Source organism: Podarcis gaigeae (genome assembly GCF_964106915.1).
Source record: "Podarcis gaigeae genome assembly, chromosome: 13".
NCBI classification, from domain to species: Eukaryota; Metazoa; Chordata; class Lepidosauria; order Squamata; family Lacertidae; genus Podarcis; species Podarcis gaigeae.
Genome location: NC_139689.1, coordinates 28,253,846 through 28,264,893, shown reverse-complemented (window position 1 = coordinate 28,264,893; position 11,048 = coordinate 28,253,846). Strand labels below are relative to the sequence as shown.

General features: G+C 44.4%; 1 protein-coding gene across 1 annotated transcript in view; it reads left to right on the top strand.

Moving 5' to 3' along the window:
• Nucleotides 1-601: 601 nt before the first annotated feature.
• SLC4A1 (solute carrier family 4 member 1 (Diego blood group)) overlaps nt 602-11,048 on the top strand; it is a 46,559-nt gene continuing 36,112 nt past the window's right edge. Inside the window, exons 1-3 of the mRNA XM_083708487.1 lie at nt 602-1,313; nt 7,228-7,335; nt 7,546-7,639. Coding sequence (XP_083564613.1) covers nt 7,318-7,335; nt 7,546-7,639 — 112 coding nt within the window. The 5' untranslated portion in view covers nt 602-1,313; nt 7,228-7,317. The remainder of the gene's footprint in view (nt 1,314-7,227; nt 7,336-7,545; nt 7,640-11,048) is intronic.

The following is an 11,048-nucleotide window of genomic DNA, read 5'->3' as shown; positions in this document are numbered from 1 at the left end:
TTTCACCCAAGCATTCTCTAGCCACCAATCACAGTACTTCAGCACCTTCAACAGCTGGAAATTTACGGTTTTCAATCACTTTCTGCTGGTGTTTCGTTGTAATGTTTTATTATAGCAATACTGCCGTCTGATGGTTGTGAATGCTTTGGTAGCCACTGAATGAAAATGATTGAAAAAACAAACAAACTTATTTTCTCTTCTTTTTAAGCTCATGCCCGAGACTGTGATGTCTGAAGGATAATTGCATTGGTCTGGGAGGCGCAGATCAAGTTTGCACCGTTAACTCGAATTCGTCAAGCATCCCTAAGTGCACTAAAATATTCAGAACTGTAGCCATTTACATAGAACTTGATTAAACCATTCTAATATATGGAGCTTTACTTTTTCCCCAGGCCCTGTCCTTTGGTTACAGTTATGTGCTTCTACATTTAACTGAAGCTTTGCCAGACAGTTGAGGCCTTGCATACATCAGACATACATGCAACCTGTATGTGCTTCTAAGTAGAACACTGCTTCTGATTATTTCAAGTACAGGTAGGTAAAATGCACCCGTGAGAACTCATTCAAAGTTAATAAGGTCCAGACAGATACAGTTCCTGCCTTGCTTTCATCTTTACTTTCCTCTTCTAGCAGCCATTTCAGCTGAAAGCTGTGAACGGTGCTCATCAGCCTCCAGCCAAAAGAGGGAATCCTCACGAGAAACTTTTTTTAAATGAAAAAAAGCCACATCAATCCAAAAGGAAAACACCAGTGACTCTATTTGTGAGGGTTCCCCCTTCTTCCCCCACCCCTCCACCCCCAGCAGAGGAATTCCCCTTGAGATCTGTAAACAAGTTTATCTCGAGGATGCGAAGCTGAGAAGGCAACGTGACCCAGGAGGACCAAGCGCTCATTGAGGAAGAAGAGGTGGCCTTGCTAGCAATCGCTCGAAACTTACGGGACCTTTCTAATGTTGGTGAGACCAGTCCTGGTGAGATGGGAGGGGCGAGCCAGCAAAGTTCAAGAGCACGGATGGGTAGCAGGGAGGTTGCACCTCATGGTAACTCCAGATAATGTTGTTTACTGGTCCTTCGGAAAAAAAGTTGCATCTAGACCCACCAGGAACACCCCTGATGCCAGGTGTCACTGCAAGATTAAAGCAGCAGCCATGAGTCAGGACTTTGAAGCTCCTCTGGAGAGCTCTCTCGTCTCATTACCGCCTGTTGCAGGCTGTAGGGAACCGCTAAGGAGAGAGGGGTTCCACGGAGCAGCAGAAAGACCCCTGCCTTGATCCTTCTCTGCCTTCCCATCGAGCTCTCTCTGCAAGCATACAGGTAGGTGACCTTATACAATAAGTTGGTTCTTCAAGGGAGCCTATGGATGGAGGGGGCTGAGGGTGGAGATTGCAGGACATGGAAGGGAGGGCAATGTGAGAGGAGGGAGAAGAGGCTGCTCTTGGAAGGGGCCAAGGAACCCTTTGAGAAGCTTGGTGCCAACAAAAAATCCCAGTGGGCCATGCTTGCTGTGACTGATGGAAGTTGTAGTTCCCCATACCTTCTTCAGAGCATTTAATCTAAATACCCCCCCCAAAAAAAAAAAATCTCAAGGAGGCTTGAGGAGCCTCCAACAATTTTTCTCCACCAGCTGTTTGGTCTTTGCTTGGACTTCTGAGACATGTCCCACCTTTCCTTCTCTCTCTTTCTAAAGAAAGTAGCTGCAGGTTACTGCTTTTTTTCTTTTCCTGCCAAGAAAGGTACCTGCTTTGTGTGCTTGCAAAAGTTGGTTGGTTTCCTCTTTGCGATGTGCAGCTCCTTGTTTCTGGTGTGGGTCTGCAAGCTGTCGACAGCATCCTTTTCAATGCTCTTGTCTTCAAAAGGAGGGGGTGGAGGTTACAGTGTACAAACCCTTCTGTAATGAAATGTTGGGATACTTTATGGAAGGTTGTCAATGTTTAAGAGCTATGAATGTCACTTTTGGACAAACAAGGAGTTTGTAAGAAGTTAGCATCTCTTTTCCATTGATGCTTTCCTATGAGGATAATGAAATTGCCTTGCTGGATCTGACCAAAGGTCTGTTTAAGATTCATGCCTACCTCAGAGTACTCCGTGGGGCTTATTGCTGAGGAGACACATATAGGATCAGACTGTTACTCCAACCTCCTGTCTCTAAACAGTGACCGCTAGATTAAGGACATAAAAACAGCCCTGCTGAATAAGTCCAACGACCCATCCAGTCCAACATCCTGTTCTCACAATGGCCAATCAGATATTTATGGGAAGCCCAAAAGCAAGACCTTAGTGCAACAGCACCTTCCCTGGCTGCAGCTTCCAACAAAGGAGGCAGAATATATCCATTGTGGCCAAAGTACTTTGGGAAGTTTGTAATCAACCAACTCTCATAATTGATACGCTTATCCCCTGTGAATTCATATTCCCTTTTGCAAAACCTGTCTAAGCAAATGGTCGTCATCTCCAAATGTTTTTGGAATTCATTCCAGAAGTTAAAGACATTGGTGTTGTGGGAAGAAATGCTTCCTTTAGCGTGTCCTGAACCTAATGCTTATCAAATCCATTGGATTACTCTGTGATCTATTTTGGGGGGAGGGGTGTTGGGGGTGCTGGATGATTTTTGTCTCTTCACTTTCTCTGCACCACCATGTATTTCTCTCCATCCCTAGCTGACTTTAAAATCATGGATAGAGAACATGTGGTAATAGATACTGGACTCCAACTCCCATGAGCCTCAGTCAATGGTCTGCAATGATGGGAGTTGTAGTCCCTCCAGCAACCCAGCTTTAGCCTGTGTCTAAAGCTACATTGCATGGATCATGCTCCAACGCCTGATCTTTTTAAGCTGTGCTTCTCTTTTTAGCTTCACCAGCTGTACAGTACCTTTTTATCAGATGATGGAAATGGAACTGCCTGGTGCTCTTGTTGCATATAATAGGTGTTCCATAGAGACATAGTTGTCTAGTGACTAGGCTTAGCAATAGGCATATTCTGACTGAAGTCATGGATCTCTTAAAAAAAAAAAAAAGGTAGGCGAGAGATGTTTTGGAGATATCTGCCAATAGATCACAGCTGGTTTCCAGCATAGGTAGCTGCCTGGTGATGAATTGGACCATTGGTTCATGTAGTTCAGTATTGTCTACACCAGCAGTGGGGAACCTTTTTTGGTCTGAGGGCCACCTTCCTCTCTGTGCAGCTTTCCAAGGGCCACATGCCAAAGGTGGGTGGAGCCAGAGGCAAACATGGGCGGGGCAACAAATGTGAGTTTCTCCACATACCCCTCTCTGTCCTCCATGCAGACAACCAAGATGCATTATCTGAGTTCAAAGACACATCCCAGTCATGTGACTGAAGAGTGGGTGTGGCCTGGGGAGAGTCAAGAGCAGCTTTTCTCAACCTCGGGTCACCAGATGTTCTTGAGGTACAACTCCCTTCATCTCTGACCTTTGGCCATGATGGATAGGAATGATGGGAGTTGTAGTCCAGCACCATCTACGGACCCAAAGCTGAGAAAGGCTGGTTGACTCTAGAGGGCCAAATAGAGAAGGCTGCACCTGCCCCCCCAACCTAACATTTCCCCTACGGATCTACACTGGCTGGCATTGGTGCTCCAGGATTTCAGATGGGAATGTTCCCAGCCCTACCTAGAAACATTTGGAAATGATCCCAGGCCCTTCTGCATGCCAAGCAGGTGCTCTAACACTGAGCTATTCCTGCTTTCGATATCTCTTAGCATCTATTTGTCCAGATTGCAGAAGAAAATGGAGACATGATGACTGAGGGCAGTGATGGACAAACTTGGCTCTCCAGCTGTTTTGCGACTACAACTCCCATCATCCCTAACTAACAGGACCAGTGGTCAGAGATGATGGGAATTGCAGTCCCTAAACAGCTGGAGGTCCAAGTTCGGCCATCACTGACCGAGGGTTACGAGGTGAAAAACTTCCATATGGGCATGCTTGAGAACTGTAGAAGGAAGGAACTGTTGCTTGCTCATGCTGGCTTTAGCTGAAGGTAGAAGAAGCCAAGCCTGCCAATGCAGCAGTTGGGCAGGGATCTAGAGTGAGGTATGGGGTGGTCTTCTGTATGAGGATTTGGCAGTGTCAGGAGGGGTGGAAGGGAGTCTGAGCATCAACCCATCTAGAAATTAGAAAGTGGAGGGAAAACAGGAGAATTGCTTGACTCACAAAGCTGGGCAATACTCTGTGGGCCATCACATTCAATGCCTTGTATTTAAATGGGACCGTGTGCCTATAAAGCATCTCAGCATGCACTTGTTCAGTCTTCCCTTTGTACACTTGCCAATGAAGGGGGCTCTGCAGCAGCAGCATCTCAAGGAGGCTTAGTCCATTGCAGCATTGCTCTTGCAGCTCCATCAGCTGGTGCATAAGGAGCTCAGCCCAGCTTGCACAGGAGGAAAAAGATAAAGTTTATCTAAGGTGTGGTACCATAGAACTCCATTAACTTAATATGCAGTCCCTCAAAGCTCTTCTTTTTTTTTTTAAAAAAAAAAGCCAAAGTAGGTATTACATAAAAGCTCAAATTGTGGACTGGAGCACTTTGTGCATATTGATTAGCATTTATCTGGGGGGGGGGGCCTTGGGGGGGAGGAAGTTGATAATTTGCATCACCATGGCAAGATTCCTTATAGAGCCTTCTTTTCTTAAAATGAGAGCTGTGGTTGCTCAAGTTGATGTGGAAGCCACAGGGACCCTCTAAACTGGAAGCCAATTTTGCAGGGGTGGGGCCAAAGCTTAGATATGATTGCAGGTTCTCAGTGGGACCAAGGATTTTGCACATGCCCAGAGACACTCAGTAAATTGCTTTGTGTGATTCCAGGGCTGAACTCCTGGCAAGAGAAACAAGGTTCTGGGGTCTAAGCCCTGCTGAGCCCTGCTTTGAATTATATCTTGCCTTTCTCATAGATTGGCTGGTACAGCAGGGCGAATAGGGCTTGGGTGTGCATAAGAAGTCCCTGAGGTTTGAATAGCGATAAGAAGAAATACATCAGTGTCCGCATTTTTATGCAAACCTACTCAACCTGCACTTTCCAAACCAATAGTGAATGAAAATGCAACTTTGAAACTTGCATTTTGAAATTTGCACCCTGAATGTTGTGATGTACAAAGAATGTACATTAGAGGAAGGTGCAGAATTTCACTAATATAGTTAAAATAATGTGCAAAATGCATCATATTATGGTGAAATTGCTTGTAAATATATACATATATATGTTGTGACCTCTGCATAGTTCCCTCTTGGCCATTCTGCTTTGCCCTCATAAATGTTGGTGCTAGCAGCACAGGAGAGAGCAATCTCTGTGATAGTCCAGAAGTTGTGGAATTCCCACTGCTACCGATGCCGCTGCCGCCACCACCAAAAATAATGTTTTTAGCACTGCCATTATGCAGACACATTTCTTTACCTCGATTGAGGTATAGACATCTAATTTGTTTTAAACAGTTTTTAATATTGTATTCTTAAACTGCTTGAACCTGATTGGGTGGTGAAGGGTTGGCAGGATATCATTTTTTAAAAAATTAATTTATAATAATATCTTAGTCAAAAATTGCATACATGAAAATGTATATTAGATAAAGGGCTCAAGGAAATGCCCTTGAATTTTCATGTAGGGAACGGAACTGAAAGTTGGAAAAATATTGGTTTCCCAATTTTTGAACCAAAGGCTTCTTAGTTTGTAGCTCAGCCTGCTAGCTTCTATGCTCTCCTTGACAGTGACTTTGCTGAGATGCTGAAGATGAGTTAGGCCCTGAACAGCCCCTGCTTTTACCCCATTGGAAATTGGGCCACAAAGGGGGTGCAGAATCAAGAACAGTCTGGTTTCTTGCAATGGCTTTTTGCAGGCTCTGGCTAGGTGACTAAGCAGAGACAATTCCTCTGTTATGCTAGGCATCGGCAGCCCCCCTGACTCAGCAACTTTGGCTGAACAGCGCCTCCTAGTGCTTCAGAAAATGTATTTCAACTCAGTGTACGGTGATGGGGGTGTGTGTGCGGCAAATCCCATGCTAGAGTTTATTAGGAAAGGGACTGAAAATTAACCTGCTAGCATTTTTGAGATTAATATGTCTTCATATAAATCTGTAATGCAGCTGCACTTGAAATGCCATATACAGTTCTGCACAAATGACCTAAAAAAAGGATATCATAGCACTGGAAAAAGGTGCAGAAAAGTGTAACAAATATGATCAGGGTCTGCTGGACACCTGTTCTATGGGGAAAGGTTGACGCATTTGGGTCTTTTTAGATGACTGAATGGGACACCATGGAAGATTGTAAAATAATGCTTGATAAGAAGAATATGAATATTTTTTTCTCTTTCTCCGATCATGCAAGTTTATATATATATATATATTGTTTGGTTTCAAAACAAGCTACACAAATACTAAAATAAATTCCCATAATAAAAAATATTACAATGTTAAAACATTAAAATAGAAATATATTCTAATGTAAGCAGCTTGAGGTTATTCGGTTAAACTGATTGGTGGTAGATTCAGGATAGAGAAAATCCATGCACTGGCATAACTTGCCCCTCCATCTCTGGTCTCCATAAGGGACAGCTACATATTCCTGCATTGCAGGGGGTTGGACTAGATGATCCTCAGAGTCCCTTCCAACTCTGTGTTTCTATGATTCTGGCTCAGCCAGCTAAACGGAAGCAGCCTGATCCAGGTGTAAGTCCCCCCAAAACATCATTCTGTGGGTGTGATGGGGGCAAGAGCAGAGAGGCTGGATTCTAAATGGAATAAACCTGCAAACAGGAAGTGTTTAATTAAAGGCAACAGAGCCACTGTGCTTTGCCTTTCTGCATTAGGCAAGTTATGGGGCTATTACATTTTATTATCCCCAAATCAGGTCTAGGTAAACACCAGGAGCCAACAGTGGGATGCAATGGGCTGACACCTATATTTTCTGGAAGCTCCATAAAAAGTGAGAAAACAAAGGATGGTAATTCCAAAGGAAATGGCTATATCTGAAGCAACCAGAGAGAGGATTCAAATGGTTTGCTGTTGGTTATATTCAGCTGGTTATATTCACTGTAGGGCAGAGGGGCTGTAAGGACTTGTAGCGATTGCCATGGGAGTCTCTAGGTACCCTATAGACAAAGGTGGCAGGGCAGTCAATCTGCTCTTATCTCTTCTAGGACAAAGAGCCACATCTATCAGTTCATGATCCTAAACTTCCTAACTTGTTCATCTTCCTTTCGGATTTCCAACAGATCCAGCCAACCAGGGGATGTTACCTCCAGGCTGAGCGTTAGGAAGAGAACAAGAAGTACACGGAAACAGTGGACGGAAGCCCAAAGGGAATGACAGCTCAGACGCAGGTGGGGAAAAACAAAAAGAAAGACTGCACTTCTATAAGAATGTTGCGAGTGAAGCTTAAAAATGAGGACTAGCGCCTTGAACCTTGTGCAAAGAATGTCAGGTTACCCCTGTTAGGCTAACACAGAGGTTTGTGATCTGGAACACTTGATAGCTGCTTTATAGAGTGTTTAAATGATTATTCCTTTTTCTTTCCCCTCCTCCCGTGCCAGGACTATGAAGCTGACATTCAGAGGGAAATTGATATTGAAGGATACGACGACCCTGCAGTGAAACACTCCAACATGTCGCTTGCAACCGAAAGCGGTGAGTAATCCAAATCCCTTGAAGAAGAAGAGAAACAAGATTTTCACAGGCCAAGCAATGAAGTGAGAAATCACACTGCAGGAGCCTTGCAAACAGCAACCTAGAATTTAGTGTTTCAGGATGTACCTGAGTAAGCTTGACTTAGATGGAATCTGGAAATAGGAACACAGACATCTTTGACAGGCATTCCAGCTTGGAAGGAACACATTGGCTGAATTACAGTGTCCTCACATCTAAATTAATTCAAGGAAATTCAGATTGTATTGGGGTTTTCAAGCTATGTTTGGAGTTTTGTCGTAAGCTTATTGAAGCTCCTCAATAAGGAGATCAGTAATGAAAGACAAGACATATTTCCCAGGAAAGGAGCTTGCTTCCACCACCTCTCTTTCCTTACAGTTCGTTACTTAGGGAGTGTCTTGGATAAATTCTAGCTAGGAATTGTGGAAAGAAATTTGCTTCGGTTTATCTTTTCATGTGAACCTACCTAATGCATTGTTCCTGAAACAATGTGGAAATAGAAAAAAACCCATCATCATTTGAAATTCACACTTCTCTGAATTTTGCGATGCAGTTCTCCATTGTGCAAAAATGCACATATTGGGAGGGGGTAAGTGTGCATCAAATTACATATATTAATGAAAATAAGGTGCACGAATGCGTTAGGTTTAAAAAAATTGCTTGCAAAAATGTGCACATTACGCCAAAGTGCATAGAAAAATGTGTGTATTAGGAGAAATGTGTGCTGGTGAATATTCATGAGGAATTGCAAACTGATGCAGAAATGTGGCAAATTGAATTTAATGTTGGAAAAAGGAGAAAGTTAGAGAAAAAGAAATGATCACATTCAGCCCTCCCTAACTGAGCATGGCTAATTCACCCAGGACAATGGCAGAGCCAGAGTATAGTTGCCTGGCCAGTTCCTTGCTTCTTACATCAATGGAGTGTGGAATGTGCAGGGGATTTCAGTGTCCTCTGCAGTGACACACAAGGTCTCCATGGCAGATGCTCAGGGAGGTTTCTCAGCAGGCAAATCATTATGGGAAGGATTCCCTGGAAAACTGCAGCAGGGACAAAGAGTTAAGTCCCCCTGTGCTCCATGCCAGGGTCCCAGTCCAGAGCAGCTCCCCTCCCTCCCCCAATACACAGGCCCCAACTATGAGAGAAGCAATTCTTAAAGGCAGAATCATGTGAGCAATCTAGTGTGTAATATTAGATTGAAAGAAATATGGGTGTGAAGGGGAGATTGTGTTGCACTGAGAAGGGGCAGGGTGGGGGGGGTGTGAGAAGGCATGAAGGAGGCATGTTACTTCAGGTGAACCAACTGCTAATTACTATTTGACCTCTGAAGTTGCTGTAAGAAGAATGACCTAAGGTGGAAGCAGTGGATAAGCAAAGGACCTCTTGGCTCGTCTCGCCTATGTTTCTTGTTACTAACTACCTAAATGATCCTGTACCCAAACTCTGAAAGATCTGCTGCAGCACATCTCTACCTCCAATAAATGAGCAAAGTGCTGTTCAGTCCCTGCCATTTCCCTCCCCTCTAATTTTCACTTGCTCTGACCAGTGCAGATTCACCCCAAATGCGCCTTCTTGACTCATTCTCAGCAGCTTCCTTCCCAGTGCAAATAGAACCTGGGTCAGATGAACAGAGGTGGCCCTAGAATTGGGCAGAGGGAAGCAGCTGTCTCTGGTGGCAGACACAGGGGGGAGGTGAGGAAGGTCTGTAGCAGTGAATGTACGTTGCATGCAGAAGGTCCCAGGTTCGATTCCTGACACCTCCAGATAGGGTTGGGAATCTCCAGTTCTTGAAACATTGGAGAGCCACTTGCAATCAATGTGGGTGGACCAATGGTTTGATGTTGGCAGTCAGCTAGATGGACCATTGATCTGACTTGGTATATATAGAGGGTCATTCTGTGCCCTCTTCCCAATTCCACAGGTTGTCTTCTATGTTGGATTTATGCTCCATGGGGATTGGAGCATTCCTGAACTTGATACGTCTTAGCATTGCATTCAGTGGTGGCATTTGGGTTGTGGCAGCGGCAATGGCATTTGCTGGAAACCCATACCCTTGTCATAAAGTGATTCTGAACAACCATACATGAAAATACATAAAACCCAGCACATTTTTCATGCCATGTTAGGCTTGCTATTTGTGTTTGGGTTCTTACACACTTTCTTAATTCCTAGTTCTTATTCACATCCCTCTTCCCTTGCAGTGGGAGAGGGCAGAATGGGGACCATGCAGGAGAGAGAAACTCTTCTATCACAGAGTTTATACCAAGGGTTCAAAGAGTGGTCAGGGCCTTGTTTTCATTCAGATCCCTCTGCTCCCGTCCACACAATAAACTTAAAGCATTCTTATAGCTTTGGGCAATCATGGCCTCCCCCCAAAGAATCCTGGGAACTAACAAAAATACAGCCCGTAACAAAATACAGTTCTCAGGCTTTTAATATTAATGACCAGTATCAAAAGCTTCTCTCTCTTAAAGTCATTGTGAAAGAAAGTGCAATAAATGATGGGAAGCACTATGCAAAACAAGAGTCACAAAAAACGCAATGCTAATCTTTTAGTAGTACAGTAAATGGCAGTGCTGCCTGGGTTGAACAGATAGTTGTTGTGCCTGTGAGCTGGACCATGTCTCTTGCTTACAATTTTCTGGTTGCTGTTTGTGTGTTCCAAGCAATGGCCTTGAGTTCTGGCATCCTCTGCTTTCCCATTCCTCAACCTGTTGTCTTGGGGCAGGAATGGTGTGTGATACAAAGAATGAAGGTTAGCACTTTTCTCCTCCTCCCAGAGTCACATCCTCATCATACATTTCAAGTGCATTGTCAGCCTGGATAGCTCAGTTGGTTAGAGCATGCTGCGGATAACACCAAGGTTGCAGGTTTGATCCCCGTATGGGACAGCTGCCTATTCCTGCATTGGAGGGCGTTGGACTACATGATCTACAACTGTATGATTCTATGAAGCAACTGGCTTCCCCCAAAGAATTGGGGGCCTGTAGTTTAACCCTCATGGGGCTACAATTCCTAGCGCCCTTAACCAACTGCAGTTCCCAGGATTCCTTAAGGGTGCTAAATGTATGGTATGGATGTAGCCTGTGTTCTCTAGGGGACTGAGCTGAGCAGTTTGTGTACTGGCTCCTTTCAGACATTTCTAAATTTAGAGCAAGAGTTCATTGCTGCCCTGCACAGCTCTTTACCCCTTCCTCAAGAAGGCAGTCAGGTCAGCTCCAAAGGCAGGCACTCTCCAACCTAGGCATGATGTTAAAAGAAGTTTTGTAGGAAAGCAACCAGATTATGAACCCCGTAATCACCTTCAATGTGACTTAATGACACTTTGCCCATACCCTGCAGGGTCTGCATCACCTTAGTTCACGCCAAAGCATTTCAGAGTGTTACCTGG